This window comes from Nannospalax galili, unplaced genomic scaffold (assembly GCF_000622305.1).
Source record: "Nannospalax galili isolate Female #2095 unplaced genomic scaffold, S.galili_v1.0 scaffold2149, whole genome shotgun sequence".
In the NCBI taxonomy this organism is placed as follows: domain Eukaryota; kingdom Metazoa; phylum Chordata; class Mammalia; order Rodentia; family Spalacidae; genus Nannospalax; species Nannospalax galili.
The window spans coordinates 514787-532118 of record NW_008360298.1 but is presented as its reverse complement, the minus strand read 5'-3'; the positions used below and the strand labels follow the sequence as shown (position 1 = coordinate 532118).

General features: G+C 37.2%; 1 protein-coding gene across 1 annotated transcript; it reads right to left on the bottom strand.

The window, feature by feature from the left end:
* Positions 1-223: 223 nt before the first annotated feature.
* Positions 224-1102, bottom strand: LOC108490252 (endogenous retrovirus group K member 7 Pro protein-like). Its single transcript, XM_017795877.1, has one exon. The coding sequence runs from the start codon at positions 1100-1102 to the stop codon at positions 224-226; it is 879 nt and encodes a 292-aa protein (XP_017651366.1).
* Positions 1103-17332: the final 16230 nt, after the last annotated feature.

Sequence of the window (17332 nt, the reverse complement as noted above, 5' to 3'; positions counted from 1 at the left end):
TGTAACAATCTCAATTTGCCTGGCCTTTTCTTAACCACAAAAATAGGAGAATTCCAGGGTGAATTAGAAGGTTCGATATGTCCGCTATCGAGCTGTTCCTGCACTAACTTCTCAGCGGCTTTTATTTTTTCCTGGGTAAGAGGCCATTGATCCACCCATACTGGCTTTTCAGATTTCTGTGTTATAGCATCAGCATGAGGTGCAGGTTGTTGAATGGCCTCTGTTAGAAATATCCTACCCCTTTTGTATCCAATTTTTGGCACATTTGTAATGGTGCATGAATTCCCTGCCCATGTCTTCCTATTCTGGCTTGCGGAAGCATTCCTTGATTAAACATTTGCTGCAAAACCTGCTCATTGGGACTATACAAATAGACTCCCATCTTACTCATCAAGTCCCTCCCCCAAACATTGATGGGCAACCCCTTCACAATGTAGGGAGTAAAAGAACCTTCATGTCCCTCCAGGTCCTTCCAATGTAGAGCATCACTACTTTGATACAGACTCTGACTTTGCCCTGTGCCCTGAAAACTTGTCATGGAGGTATGCTTTGGCCAGGCTGAGGGCCACTGTCCTTCTGAAATTACAGATACATCTGCCCCAGTGTCCAAAAGTCCTTTAAATCTTTTCCCATTAATAATTAGCTCTAACTCAGGTCGCTGCTGACCGATAGCTTGTAGCCAATAAACATCAGAGGAACTAAAAACACCTGTCCCTCTATGCTGCTTTTTCCTATTGTTGCCACTATGAACCAGAGGGAGCAGGAGCAATTGTGCCAATCTTTGTCCTGACTGTATTACAGCAATTCCTAAGGAGGAATGAGTCATAATCTTGATTTCACCTTGATAGTCTGAATCTATCACTCCAGGAACTACCAGAATTCCCTTCATCGTGACACTACTTCTTCCTAAGACCAGTCCCACTGTTCCTTTTGGCAACGACCCATACACTCCTGCAGGTATGGCTTGCATTCCCATGTCAGGGGTTAATACTGTGTAGGTGGAGGCACTGAGGTCCAGTCCTGCACTTCCTGGGGTGGCCCTAAAGAGGTCTTGAATGGATTTCCCTGCTGGGGGATGAGTGTCTGGAGCACACCATAACATTGTTTCTGGGCCTGGGGCTGGCTCCGCTCCCTGTTTCCCTGCAGAAGCAAGTTCCCCATAACATCCTTTTTTGATTTGCATTCATTAGCCCAGTGCTTCCCTCATTTACAACGGGGACATAAGCAATTTGCATTCATTAGCCCAATGCTTCCCTCATTTACAATGGGGACATAAGCACGTCTCTTTATTTCTGTGACCTCCTCTTTGCTTATTAGGGCACTGTTTCACTTGATGTCCCAACTGACCACATCCGAAGCAGCTCACCCTAGGTCCAGCTACCCGTCCTTTTAACCCTTTTGTTTGTTGAAAAAATATCTCCTGAATAGGCTTTCCCTGCAGTGCCACAGCCATAGCTACTCCTTGGATGTAAGATGGCCCAATATCAGAACATAATCTTATATAGTCTGATAAATCACCTTTCTCTCTAAAAGGCCTAATAGCAGCTTGACAGGCTCCATTGGCATTCTCAAATGCAAGCTGTTTCACTAGAAGTAAACCTGCTTCACTGTCCCCAAGCAAGTGACGGGCAGTTTGCAGTAACTGAGCCACGAAATCCTGATATGGCTCATCCAGACCTTGCCTGATCTTAGACAAATCCTCAGTCTGCCTACCACTAGACGGCAGTTTATACCAGGCTCTTTGGGCTGCAGCATTGATCTGCACATAGGCAGTAACGTTGTACTGCAACTGCTGAGCAGTATTCCTATATTGTCCTTCACCAGCTAACATAAAAATCTATAGGAATATTCTGCACTCTATTGCTATTCACTGTCACCTGGTACTGTTCCACATACTCAGATTTCCACAACAGATAATCTCCCCCTGAAAGGCAAGCATGGGCCATCTTCTTCCAATCGCCAGGCAGAAGGGTGTCTCTGGACAGGGATTCTAACAAAGCCTAGGTAAAAGGGGCAGTAGGACCATACTGAGCACAAGCAGTTTTTAGTTCCTTAAGCTGCTTAAATGGCATAGGCGCATGAGACCGTACCCTGTTGCCCTGCTGATCAACTTGCTCAGAAACTGGGAAGACTTGAAATCCATGCACTGACTGTCATCACTCTACCGCGGCACCAATGGCCTGTTGTAGAGGAGATTGCACGGTTCTAAGCGGGTACCAGTTTCCTGCCAATGGCTCCTGAGCTGTGGCAATCATGGGAGGTGCAATAACCTCAGTGGCCTCAGAGGAGGAGGATCTAATCCTACCATAATAGACGATGTTGGGTTGGTCCTAGATCTTTTCTCTTTTTTAACATTTCCTTCTTCACAGCCTCTAATTCTGCCCTTAATTGCTCAATTTCCAAGTGATAGTTAAACTTCTCAGGCAGAGCAATTAGAGGTGGACACTTTTCCCGATCATACTCAACCGTCTCCTCTCCTAGAGCAGACTCATCCTCAGGGTCAAGAGATCCCTCTTCTAGCCCCAGACGGGGGTCCTCATAAAAGGGTGGCAAGGCTAATATGGAGCTGGTTTTGGTGGAGCGGAAGGTTTGGTTTCACTTTTATCCCAGCCTCCGCTTATCGGACTCTCCTCTTTGTCTCAGCCTTTGCTTCTCGGGCCCCAAGCATATTCCTACAAAAACTGAGCGACTGTTTCCTTGCCCCATCTTCTCCGAAGATAAGTGCTCACCGCTCCCCAATCTTACCGAGTGCACTCAATATCTCCAGTGGTGTCCTTCACTTTTTCCCCTACTTTTCAGGTCCCTGTTCTGGGCGTCACTTGCCAGTGCCAGCCAGTGAAGATGGACAGTACCTGAAAGGGGGAGTGAGGATTTAAAAAAAAAAAGAGAGAGAGACAGAGGAAAGATACTTGGGAGGACTGTCAGCAGAGACTGCAGCCCCGGTTTATTTTAGCTCCGCCTTTTTTATACAGTAGAACATCAGAGCTAGCCACCGTTTGCTTAGCTCAATTAGCTTCAACAGCTGTTTTTCCCACCTGTATCTGAGGGTCAAGGAGCAGTCAAATACTTGTTGTGAACTCTACCATATAAACACAGTTCTCCTGACTTGGCAGGTTAGGTACTGGTGTATAAAACACAAACTCTAAGTAAACAAGCAAGCCTGCCACAGCTCAATGTACATAATGGATTTATAGCTCCCAACAGCCCCTCCTCCTGTCTCAACTAAAGGGAGTGAGTACTTAATATATTCCTGAAGGTAAAGGGGTTACACTTCGTATGAAAAATTGCTCACCTAAAAAGTGTCAGACAAAAGTTCCAGTGAGAAGGCAAAGCATGGTGAAATATGAAGTGTCTTGGGAGCTCATGCATAACAGTCATCTGGGTATCCAGGATGTGAAGTATCCCATATGACCAATTTTATGAAGTCACTTAACATGTCTTTAGAAATACATGTTTTCAACACTTCAGAGAGGTAGACTCAATAGTTATAATACATGAAATGGAGGCTATCAGAGGAAACCCCAAGAACACCACACACACAAAAATTCATTATCCAACATAAAGATCTAACGTTAGTAGGTACTACTGACTTAACATATGACATTATTTTTGCTATTTCACTTCTCTACTTCCCTGCACTTCACATGGCCTTAACCAGAAATGAAGGATAAACATATAAACCCAGGGGCTGGAGAAATTTCTCTGAGGTTAAGAACATGTAGTGTTGTTGTAGAAGACCTGAGTTTGTGTCCCTGCATCCAACTCCAGGGATCTGATGCCCTGTTCTGATATCCATGGGCACCTGTGCTCACATGCATATACCCACACATAGTCACACATGCATACACGTAATTCTAAATAAATATTTTCAAATAATGTAAATATGAGGTAATGTGGGGGCAGAAGTATACCAAGAAAAAAATAAGTCAACCAGGTATGGGACAAGTGTGAACTGAAGTAAGATAGTTTTTCATTTGTTGAGGCAAATTGAAGCTTATTAGGAGAAAGTTTTAATTTATATTTAAGAGAGAAGAGTGAGCAAGGGGAGGAAGTTCTATGCACCCAAGGACAGAAACAGGAGCTTCTAAAGACAGTGTCAAGAGAAAAGTTTGCAACTGGAAAATGCTGTGCATTGTACGGTTGAAAGTCCTGAACTTTTAATTCTTTGAAAGGTTTCTAAAAGTTAAGGAAGCTAACCAAATTCATCAGGAAATTATAAAAAAATACCTTCAGAAGAAATACAAAATTTATATTTGAAAAGGTGTAGAGCTCTCCCTGTGCCTACTGCTAACAAGCTACAGAACTCCATCTCTAATAAATACAGGGAGTCAAATAAGAACAAACACCAAATAGACAATTTTAATGAAAAAAGTAACGAACCCAGCTAATTTCAGTTTTGCTTTTCTAGCTCCGATACTACAATAACATTCTCAGAGTGGATCATTCTGTCTCACCCTTAATGACACTGTTCTCCCTTTACTTTCCCATTATGTTTCCTTCTGTGCTTGCTCCTGACTTCTAATCATCTCTCATTGTGAGCTCTTAGGGTTAGAATTAAGATGTGATGTATCTTACCCTCTTTAAACAATGTGTACTTTTTCAACTGTAAGTAGTTTATATTATAATATTTTGGGGAAACATTTACTCTCTTTAGTAATTCTTGAAGAATTTTTTTTACTAGATATGGAATTAACAAGTTATTTTATATCAACATTGTAAAACTCAGTTGAATTCTATTTTAATTCGTTTAGTTTAGTTCTTTTTATTTTATGTATATGAGTGTTTCATCTCCATGCATGTAAGTGCACCACACATGTGCAGTGCTCAAGCAGGACAGAAGAGGGCATCAGATCTCCCTGGAACTGGAGTTAGGGATGGTTGTTAGCTGCAAAGTAGGTGCTAGGAACCAAACATGTCCTCTATAGAAACACCAAGTTCTCTTAATTGCTGAGTCATCTTTCCAGCCCCATAAATCCTATTTTTGGTCAACAACAAAAAAATCCCATCCAAATTCAATCAATGGCATTTTTATCAAAGGATGAAAAAGATTCTCAGTTCATGCATGCTTTAAAAAAATAGCAGAAGTTGAAGGAGTAGAGTCTCATGGAGATTCCAGCAGAATAAAACATTCATCTATTAGTTGAAGAATATTTCTCTAGATTTTTTGCCATAAATATATATACTTCTTGTATATTGAGTTAGATATCCAGAGAAACTGCTGTCAAACTGCCTATGATTTATGAAAATTAACATGAAAAGCATATTAGAGTACGTCTTGTTATAACAAAGAGGATACCACCCTTACCTGATATTGTTGGAACAAAGTGCATAACTGTTATGTTCATTCTACATTCTCAAAATCTTGAGCCATTTCACATGTATAATAAATTATAAAATCTTCCTAATTCATGCTGTATATACTTTCTTTCCAAACTGCTGCACACATTGCTTTCCACATTCCAGTTAATAGTGGCATCATTGTGCCATAGATATTCTGGCCCAGTCTTACCACCTGCCATGTTCCCTCTCTTTTTCTCACATCCATTCTCTTAGGAAGCCTGCTGACTGAATCGTCAAAATTACAAAGGGAGCAAAATCCCTTTCTGATCCCAAGGAAACATACAAAACACTCATTAAACTCTTGTCTTAAATTCTGCCTTGCCCCTTTTCTATTTTTCATGGTAATCGTTACTTTCTTATGAAAATATTATTCATTTTTAATTATATTTATTATTAAACAGATATTTTCTCAATGATGACATAAAGTCCAGTAGGACAGGAATTTTCTCTGTGTATAGAAAGAAAGATAGATAAATAGATGATAGATAGATAGATACACATGCATATATATATAACTATATGATATTTGACTAAAAAATGTTATTAAAAATATTTTCATGAAAATGAATAATGTATGTATCAATAAATACACTTTTAGTACAAGTATTGATTGATTCTTAAATATTTTTGAATATATTCATATATAACTATAAAGATACTGACCTTAATTTTTACACAAATATGTTTTCACATTTTATATATACATTTTTGTATATATGTGTGAATAAAAGCATACAACTACATAAGACATTTGTATTTACATGTATTATTGTGTATAAATTTATTTTTTAGGGGCTGGAGAGATGCATGCACTGCATGACACAGGTGCACCTACCTACATGCAGGCAATACACGCATACACATAAAATAAAAATAAATAAAAATTTTTTAAAAGTTTAAAAAAATTATTTTTATACAATGACTCTAAATAAATATATACTTTTTAAACAAAACTACATCCCATAACTTGTATTGAAATTATCTTAAGATATGCATAAATGTACTGAATAAAGACTATAAAATGTAGCGGTTCCCTCACACTACTGGAAGAGCAGAGGGATGAGTTTTTGTGCTTCATATCTACAAAGAAACAGCATGCTGCTTTACTGTTTAATGGAAAGGGTCATTAAATGAAGACTTCCTTCATTCAAAAACGTTTCTGTGTGTACTACATCTGTGTAATTTTACAGAGATTTATATACACATTCATGTGCACATAAAAATGAATGAGTGAAGCACACGTTTGATTCTTAAGGATCTAATAAACAGGAGAATTTTACTTAATGTAAAATAGCTGACAAGTTGTGATTACTATCATTCCAGGAATACACACGTAGTATTATAGGCATTCAAAGAAGATAGAAATATGAAGTCTGGTGTTTTATTTTTTTAAAAATTGAGCTGTTGAACTGGAGACAAGTGAAGAGCTGTTTTAAAAAGGAAAAATTTCTCTTTGAGATTGAATAACTATAAAAGTCTATTAAATTTTCTCATAGCAATTAAAGATATTTTAAATGTATTAACTTTTTTAAATTTCAGAACCATTACACTTTGAAATGTGGGATTGTTAAATTTTTATGAGGATTATGAGAGGATTGTTTTTATTAAATATTGTAATAGGGTTATTTCAGCAAAAGCATCCAACTCGGGGCTTAATTAAGTAGATATCAAAAGGGCCACCCATATGAAAGGAATCTTAAATACTCCAGGAATTAACATAATTTATGTTTATGATTAAATATAGGAATTATTAGCCCATCTCTACATTGCAGAATGACTAGTTTAAGTTCAGATTTTGGAAGCTGATCCCAATTGAATTTAAACCCAAAACACCCAGTGAGAACACTCATGTTTTGGAAAGATAATCTATCTGTAATTAATTCATGTAGCAGTTTCTTGATATAAATTTCATTCATTTGTTCTTTAACTTATGTCTCTAAAAAGACAAATTCCCATCTTCGAGCTCTACTTTCAGTAATCAGGTCTCATCATGCTTTGCTTAAAATTCTTTATAAATTTATCTTTACCTCTGTTTCCCAACATCATGGACTATAACACACTGTCCTAATTCTTCTGTTTTGTCCTTCACAGTTCTTCTCTACCCTACTTCACCGTGTCTCTTACTTCACTGACTATGTCATTTTCTAGGTTTTGTTTGTATATTCAGTCGGTATTCAGCTACATATGAATGCATCTATCACATTTCGGATATGGAAGGAGAAAAATTCTCATCTTTGCATCTGCATTTATGTAGATCAATTGGTATACTTGTCAAATTCTTCTCAAAAGAAATAAAAAGTTCTGAGATGAAATGGCTAATATCAAGTCACCTAACCAAGTATAAGTATTTACAATATTTAGCAATCAGCTTTCATTAGGCAGTCAGGGTTAATTCAAGTGTATGCTTCAGGTTTCCAAAATTCTGTATAGGATATCTTTTCCTGAGCTGCTGTTGTTTCCTGCAGTACCTATGGATGGACATCTTAGTTATACAAAAGAGCTCCCTTGGGGCTGGAGAGATGTCTAAACAGTTAAGAGCACTGACTGCTCTTGCAGAGGACCCAGGATCAATTCCCAGTACCCACATGGCAGCAAACAACCATCTGTAACTCCTGTTCCAGGGAATCTGATGCCCTCTTCTGACCTCCACGGGCACTGCATGACATGGATGCACTTACACACATGCCAGGCAATACAAACAAAAGACCCCACAAAAGAACTCCCTAAGAATGATCTAATATTTTCTTCCTACAGGTTATTTTATTTTATTTTTATTTATTTTATTTTAAAATATACTGTTTCTTACAGAAAGACTCATTGTTTTTGCTAATAACACTTGATGTTGGTGCATGCATCTCTAATCTGTATGTATCTGGTTATTACTAGTCATGGTCAATTGCACTCAGATCCTTGGCATCCATGTATGGATATAAAGTCATCGGGTAGATTTCAATGGTAATGTTTATCACCTCTACTAATTAACATGTCATAAATTTTTATGCTTCCTCCTCAAATATAATTTATTTATTTATTAGTAGAAGCATTTCATTGGAACAGCATTGACACAGTCATAGCAGTTTCCAGAGCAAAGTTGCATCTCTTTCAAAACCGGCTGTAAAATTTCAGGTTCACAGTGTTGAATTAATACAGTTACACATTATTGTACTCAGTATAAACTCTATAAGACATAAAATTGAATAGAGTTTTAACCTTTAAAAAAGATCTCCATTTCATTGTAAAATATGCTGTTTTGCTAGTCACAATTGGTTACTTTCTGAGATCCTTGGCACCTGAGCATAGATATAAAGTCATCGGGTAGATTTCAATGGTAATGTTTTTCATACGTACTAACATGATGCAAATTTTTATGCTTCTTTCTCAAATATAACTAATTTTTTTATGTATTGATTTTTTTGTATGTATATTTCATACGAAACATCCAAAACAATCTTATTCATCTTTATACTGCATCCCAAATGGTACCCTCCCATAGGTCCCCTTTCCCCATTGGAACGCATATACTCTGTCATCCCTGTTACTGTCCAATGTGTTGTCATTGCCTCCAGATGTTCCCCAGTGCTAGTCCATCTGCTGAGTCTAGTCAGCCTATCTAGAGTCTCTTGTTTTAGGAAAATCATCTCTTCCTCATATAGCAGCAATCAGAAGCCAACATTAGATAACATTGGGTTCTGCAGATTATTTTCCCAGTTCTACGCTTGGTTACTGTATGGGAGTCTCTTGGGCCACCCTGGCCAACAAATCAAAAGAAGGTATCTCCTGTCTGGCATTGTTTCTTGTTATGTATCCTTTAGCTATACACAAGGACTCTTAAAGAAGTAATACTGATCACTTTAATGTTTGGTTATACTTTCCTTTGGGGTGCTTAAGACACTACAGGAGGCCCAGATTAACCAACTTACTTTTACTCTTAAGTTTGTTTGAGTATCTGTTCCTCAGGGGTCACATGGGCTTGGGAGGAGCCCCTGGCTCCTTTTTTTTGTAAGTTCCATATATGTGAAGATAAGACAAAGGTCCTGTTCAACCTTGGCTGGCTTCACTTAGAAACATGGAGGAAATATTTCCTCTGTGTTGACCCTCTGTTTTGTAGACTGGACATTGCTTCAAGTCCATCTGGTGGGGTCTCCATGACATCCTTGATCAAGAGGATAGGAGACTCACCACAGTTACAGGACACTTTGAGAGATACTACATAGTCCCCTGGAACTTAGTCGACTTTGGATGGCAGGGAGCAAAAACTGTCCTTTATGTCCCTCTGATCAGTTTAGCATAGGCCTCAATGTATGGCTGTTAAACATCCAAGAGTACTTTTGGCTGTTGAACATCCAAAAGTAACACCAGTCTGGTACTTTTAATTACCATATCCTATGTAGATAAAGATTGGGAAAAATCAAACATTCTCAGATAAACATTGACTAGGCAGATATTATGTTGAGTTAGTTGTATGTATAATTTGTCAGTAGGTTGTTAGAATAATATGATTCCCTCTGTTTTTTTTTAACTAGCTAGGCATTATTTATCTCTTGCATTGTCTAACCCTTCCACAATGGTTTCCCCCATTAAAGTGCTGCCTTTTACCCATTTCTCCCTTAATAATACCCTTCTCCTATGGTCCCACCTCTCTTGAGTTCCTTCTTTCCCTTACTTGTATAATCTCCCCATTAAAATAATCACATTTCAAGCCATATCTCCCTTGTTAACAACTGTTTCTACTGTTCTTCTCTTTAAGGTTCTTTCTTTTCCTTTACCTACCCGGTTCCTTTTCATTATCCTGGATACATACTTATAAGGATTTGGTGTAGAATCCACATATGAGGGAGAACATATGTCATTTGTTTTTCTGAGTCTGTTACTTAACTTAGTATAACAGTTTTTAGTTCCATCCTTTTACCTGCAAATTTCATGATTTCCTCTTTCTTTACTGATGAGTAAAACTTCATCATATAAATGAACCACATTTTCATTATCCAGTCATCAGTTGAGGGACACGTATGTTGCTTCCATTTCTTAGCTATTGTGAAAAGAGCAGCAACAAACATGGATGCACAAGTTTCTCTGCAATAGGATGAGTTCTTTTGGTACATGCCAAGTGTTGGTATAACTGGGTCAAATGGTGGGTTCATTTGTAGTTTTTTAAGAGTTCTCCAGTCTTATTTCCATAGGTGTTGAACTAGTTTGCAATCCCACCAGCAGTGGATGAGTGTTCCCCTTTCCCCACATCCTCTCCAGCATTTGGTTTCATTTGTTCTATTGATCTTAGCCAGACTAACTGGGGTAAGCTGAGTAAGATGAAATCTTAAAGTGTTTTAATTTGCATTTCTCTAATTACTAATGATGTTGAACACCTTTTATGATGTTTCTTAGACATCTTTATTTCTTCTTTTGAAAACTCTCTGCTCAGCTCCTTAATTGGTTTACTTCCTTTCTTGATTCTTTGTTTTCTGAGTTCCTTATATGTTCTGGATACTAAACCTCTGTCAGTTGTGTTGCTGGTAAAAATTTTCTACTCTGCAGGTTTTCTTTTCACTTCCTTGGTTGCTTCTTTTGATGTATAGTAACTTTTCAGTTTAATGAGGTCCCATTAGGTGATTCTTGTCTTGTTTTGTGAGCAATTGATGTCTGATTTAGAAAATCCTTTCCTACACCAATATTTTGTAAATTATTGCCAATGTTTCAATTTTGGACTTCACATTGAGGTCCTTGATCCATTTGGAGTTGACTTTCGTGCAGGGTGAAAGATAAGGGTTTAGTATCATTCTTCTACAGGTGGAGATCCAGTTTTCCCATCACCATTTGCTGAATATGCCGTCTTTCCTCCAGTGAATGTTCTTGGCTCCTTTATCAAACATCAGGTGGCTGAAATTGCATGTACTCATATTTGGGTCTCTCAAAGAAGTTGCTTAACTAGATTTTGTTCATATGTTCATATATGTATTCTAAGTGAAGTCTTTTCACAAATGGTTAACTGACTAGTTAATTTTTTCATTCAGAATATACAGTGAAATATAATCATATTTACCCCTATTTTCCCTCTGCAACTTTCCCTGGATTTCCCCCTTCATATCCCTCTCACAACTTCCTGTTGTCATGTTGTCTTTCTGTTTCTTTTTCTTTTGTGATAATGCACTAAGTCCAATTAGTGCTGCTCATATGTGCATGGGTATGTGGCCAACCATTAGAACATGGGCAGCCTACCAATCACATTTCAAAATCATATAGAAACTCTGTCAAAAGTCATTGAAAGACATTATGTTAGTTATTACGAATGTCGTTTTTGTCCTTTAGGGTGAGCACAATCCTAGATGTTAGGAATAGTTTCTATAGCCCTTTGCAACTAATTATACTCACAAGTATGTGATAATTAGCAGTTAACAGATGCCAGAAATTAACACTTATCTCCAAATGTGGTCTGGGCAGAGCCAAGTGCCAGGGAATTATTACTTTCCTTTCCTTGGCCACTATAATTTTGTTAATGCAATTTGAGGCTTCATTAGATAATTGTGGCAGTCACATCACACACTTGGCTTTAATGAAATTTCAAAGCCATCTTTATACACCCAGTTTTTTTTCCACCTAAAATGTAGTCAAGCATGTTTCCATCATCTTGTACTTGTCAAAATAAGTTTTGAATATAAGTGTAGGAATTTTGAATATCATGTATTTCATCTCATTATTTAGACTCATTTAAAAGCGGCATGTACAACTGAAATCATAGACTCTCAACTCTTGCCATTTTTGTTCATATTATTTTCATATATAACATTGTTTTGGAGAGAAAAAGGTTTGCAGAGGGTGAATGAAAACCGCGTGTGAAAATGCCTTAAAAACCCTGCTACTTTATAAACAAATTACAAGCACTAATAATACCACAGAAAAAAAAGGATCTAAAATGGTAACTAGCCAAGAATAAATGGAGAGCTTTTCTATCAGGGGGAGCAAATAGCAAAAGCTTGAACTTTATAATATTTTTTTTTTTAATGAAAGATTCCTTTTCCCTCTCTGGCATGCACCATGCCGTAGCTTCTGAAACTGCAGCTCAGAAAACATGTTTTTGACACCATCTGCAAGGAGGGACTCAATTCCAAATGCTCCTTTGTCACCAGCATGCCTTTTCAAGCAAATCAAGAGAGGATAACTCTACCTGCAACCTCTAATACCCCTGCTCCTGATCCTTCAGTCTCCAACCTAAGACTTCAAAGTAGCTGAAGATACTATTCAGATTGCTTCCTGAGTTATCACTCATTTTCTCACAAAAGAAACCAACTTACACTTATAGTTCTGGCAGATTCTCCCTTATCTCTGATATGAATGTCTTGTAAGATAGCACCCTTCCCAGTTAGCTTTGGGGAATGTTTACATAACTAACTGTATATGTTAAAGGAAAACCACTAGTGCTTACTGTGTGTTTTTTTTTTTTTTCTCATGGGAACAGGACAGCTTTCTTGGTACCCATTTGTACTTTCTATTTATTTTGCACATGATAACGTAACAGTATTTTCCTATTAGCTTATGTCTTCACACACTTTTGATGTCTGATTAACTCATTTTCTTCGCTTACTTCTTAAAGACTAAGGTACGTTTTAAATATGTTGTGTCTCTCAAAGAAGTAAAATTGCTTAACTGGATTTTGTTCATCTGTTCACATATGTATTTTAAGTGAAGTCTGTTCATAATGCTATAACTGACATGGACAATTCTTTTTCATTGAAAATATACAGTGAAATATGATCACATATACCCCTATTTTCCCTCTGCAACTTCCCCTGGATTTTCCCCTTAATGCCCCTCTCCCAACTTCATGTTGTCATATTGTCTTTCTTTTCCTTTTTCTTTTTTGATAATGCACTAAGTCCAATTAGTGCTGCTCATATGTACATGGGTATGTGGCCAGGCATTAGAGCATGGACAGCCTACCAATGACCACACCCCCAGAGAAGAATGCTTTGCCTTACTCCAGCATCTGGCAACTAACAATGGCTCCTCTGTTAGGCTGGAGCTCCTCCTCTATTGATGCTGGGATTTTGACTGGTTTGATCTTGTACAGGTTGTATGGAGGTAACCCAGCTGTTGTGACTTTATGAGTGCAATAACCATGTCATGTCCAGAAGATTGCATTTAATAGCATTCTTCAATTTCTCTAGGCCTTACATTCTTCCCAATTCCTCATTTGTAATATTCACTTAGCCTTGGCCAGAGACTTGATCATGATGTCTCATTTTAGGTCTAGCACTCACAGTCACTTGTTCATGGTCTTTTGACTAATTATGAGTTTCTGCAGTGATTGCTGTCCACTGCCAAAAAGACACTGAGAACTGCCAAGGTCTACTGATATAAACATAAATTTCACTCATGTAGATACAAGTGGTAAAACCTATTCCTTTTTAAAAACTGAATAATATTGCACTGATCCTATACATCTATTTTTCTTTATCCATTCATGTGTGGAAAAACAACTGTAGTATTTCAATATTATGGCCCTTCATAGTGTTACAAAAATGTGAGTGCATATTTCCTTCAGATCCCAATTCCAGTTCTTTCAGATGTGAACCCAAGATGGAATTTCTGTGTCAAATGGTTATTTCCTTTTTTATTGCTTTAAAGAGTCTCTCTTCTCCCAAAGTAGTTATACCATTCTATGGTCTAGTTAAGAGCTTATGAGTGTCAATTTATTTACTTGATATGACTACTTATTGTCTTATTGTCACTTACTTAGGGCACTATTCTAAGTTCCTAAAAAGGACTGACACAAGGCCCTTAAGATGTTGGTGGGGTTAATTTTACAAATTAATTTGAATGTGCATTTGAAAGGAATACATCCTGTTCTATAATTATTTTCCCCAAAAGCTTATCTACTAATCACCCAACAGTGAAAGGTGTATCTACTAAGATTATTGTATTCTACCTTACAGTGTAATCATAAGATGCGTTTTCATTCTTTTTCACTTGATTTTGGACTTGAGGTAAAATGCCTATCTTAGCTGCCACTTCTTTAAACAGCAATAGATCCTAAGACATTGCCTATTCATCAGAGTATCTGGACAGAAATGTATTAAATCAAATTTCATTTTACTGAATCTAGTGAGAGGATAGTTATTTTGAGGAGAAAGGAGAATTATTTATGCTGTTTTGTAACATATACTGTAATATTCATTAAAATATCCATTCAATATATATTTAGAATTTGTACACCAATCAGCATTAATACTCACAAAAATTTCTACTGAAATTCTACCTTTTAGTAAAAAATGCCATCCCCATTCCTTTCAAGAAATGTTCATGTGTAAAACGAAATGGTAAGAACTCTCTAGCACCTGCTACCTTTAGGCAAATTCTAATTAAAGATTTCAGTTTAGCAACTCTATATATACAGAGAGTAGAAGTGTAAAGGCAACTTATTTGGCAAGATTGTCCCAATTTATCTTCTTGATGTACAGATATCTGTGTGAAGCACACTGGCTTTCATCATTCAATGGCTGTCTGACAAAACTTTGATCTTTTCTACGAGGTTTAAAAAATTATTTTTCCTCATCTTCCTTTAGATTGTATAAATGTTTTAAAATTGGAAATTATCATTCATAAACTTGAAGTGGGCTGAAAGTTGAATTTTGCTCAGGATATTAATGAGCAAACAAAATAGTAACATATTTTAATTTGTAAAAAAGAATATCTGGCCGGGCGTGGTGGCACACACCTTTAATCCCAGCACTTGGGAGGTGGAGGCAGGTGGATCTCTGTGAGTTCAAGGCCAGCCTGGTCTACATAGTGAGTAGCTGGGGCTACAGGGAGACCCTATCTCAAAAAGACAAAAAAAAAAAAAAACGAGTATCTGGCAATCAGGTTTTCAAAAATGTCGAAATTACTTTGTCTTGAGTTTATGTTTTCTTTATTTAAAAAATCAGTGTTATTTGTGGAATGGACTATTTTGACTTGAACTAAGACTTTTATTTCATCTTCAGCTCTTACATAGATGTAAATTGACCCAATCTACAGATAATTAATGTCACTGAACCTTATATAACCAATCAGTAAAAATGCAGAGGGCCCAATAGCTTCTGAAAATTTCAGTAATGGACAACTTTTTGAGACAGGACATGGTCTTGACATCTCATTTTTTCCAAACTTATGAGGAATAATTTGGATTTTGAAGAGTGAAATTATGCTTTTTAGTCTAAACTTTTCATTTTCCACACACTGATTCAGGCTAAAACTGGATACCAGCATCATTTCACACAGGTATAGGAAGGACCTTAGTATTTTCTGATTCTTTGACTCTTCTGAGGTTAACATATAAGAAAATTGTACCTTACTTTCGCTGCTTTTTAACGAGTCAGGACTCATGTTTTGCCTTAAAATTCAAGCCTTATTCAGAATCAAATTCAAAGTTACCTCAATACTACAGGAATAGAAACTCATTATAATATTTCCTCTTTACCTACATAGCTCAAATCCATTTTTTTCTTTAATTTTGTGAGTTTTTTTCTTTTTGTCAATTGGAACCAAGAATGAAGGTGGGTGGGTCTCAAACATTTTCTCTGACAGTTTACCATATTTCCTTATCAAAGATTGAATTAACTATACTTACTTGTGATGTTGGGAATGTGAACATATCCCTTTACTTTCACTTGTAACTCAAATACAATGAAAATGTTTTATTTCTTAATTTCTTCTTACTTTTTATTTTAATGTGCTTATTTATGTGTGTATGTATGTGTGTTAGGTAGTTTGTGAGTAAGTACGTTCACGTGCACTTATATGCCTGCGTGCCTGTGGATGGCAGCAGACAAACTTGGCTGTCTTCTCCAGATTAGCACCTACCACTTTTGAGACAGGATCTCTCATTGGTCTGGAGTTAATTAGGTTAAACTGTTTGGCCAGCAGACCCCAGGTATCCTGTCTCTGCCTCCTGAGTGTTTGAGTTATAAAAACAGACTACTATGCCAGGTATTTTTTAAATATATAAGTTTAGAAGAAACTCAGAGCCTTGTGCATGAAAGGCAAAGCACTTTACTGACTGAACCACCTCTCTAGTCTCAAGGAATAGCCCCAACTATGTGTTAACTCATGATCTTCCTGGCTTATCCTCTTCAGTATTTGTCCACCAGTGTGTGTCACAATTTCTAGTCATGCATTAAAAGCACTTAAGAAGTAAAGCTTTACACAACACACATAGACACACACACAAAATCGTAATAAAACTGTTATTGCACTTTTAAAATTTCAAACAGTATTTCCCACTCACAACCAGACCCCCTCCCTGTCCATACTTCCCCCTCTCCCCCCACCAAACCCTATGCACTCTGCCATATATGATGAGTCCTATTCATTCAGTTGTTTGTACCCAAATGTCCTTCAGTGTAAATGCATCCACTGGATTCTAATCAGCCCTTCCAGAGGTCATGCATAAGTCATAATCTCCCTTAAACAAGGGCTCAAAGGGGGTGTGAGAAATAGGTGGCCAGTCTGTACTAGATTGAGAACTATCTGAGACTGGTAATAAAAAAGAGAAAGTATTGGTTAAGGGTTTGGAGATCAAGAGTGATGATTATTTTTTCCTTTGGAATAAGTTAAGAATTTTCTTGACTTCTAGTAAAAAGAGAAGTATTTGTGACATTGTTTAGAAAACACGGGCTTCTTGTTTTACAGACCTAGTTTATCTATAAAGTATCCATCATCTTATTTATTTGTCTATAGTTCTTGGAGTGAAATCCAGTGCCTTCTGTAGGCTCAGCAAGTGTTGTGCCTCTGAGAAATACCCTCAGTCTTTGTTTATCTCAAGCAAGATTTTGCTATGAAGCTTAAGCTAGCCCTGAATCAACTATGTAATCCAGGCTGACAATCAAATTTATCATCCTGCCTTTTCTTCTCAAGTGCTGGAATAATAAGCAAACACCACCATGCCCAGCTTGACTGTATGGGTTGGATAAACAATATGCTAGAAATTTGGAAGGTGAGAGGAAGAGAGTGAAAGCACAGT

What these genes read in the sequence shown, in the direction of transcription:
- LOC108490252 (XM_017795877.1), bottom strand. Translation starts at nt 1,102, where the DNA reads ATGTTATGGTGTGCTCCAGACACTCATCCCCCAGCAGGGAAATCCATT.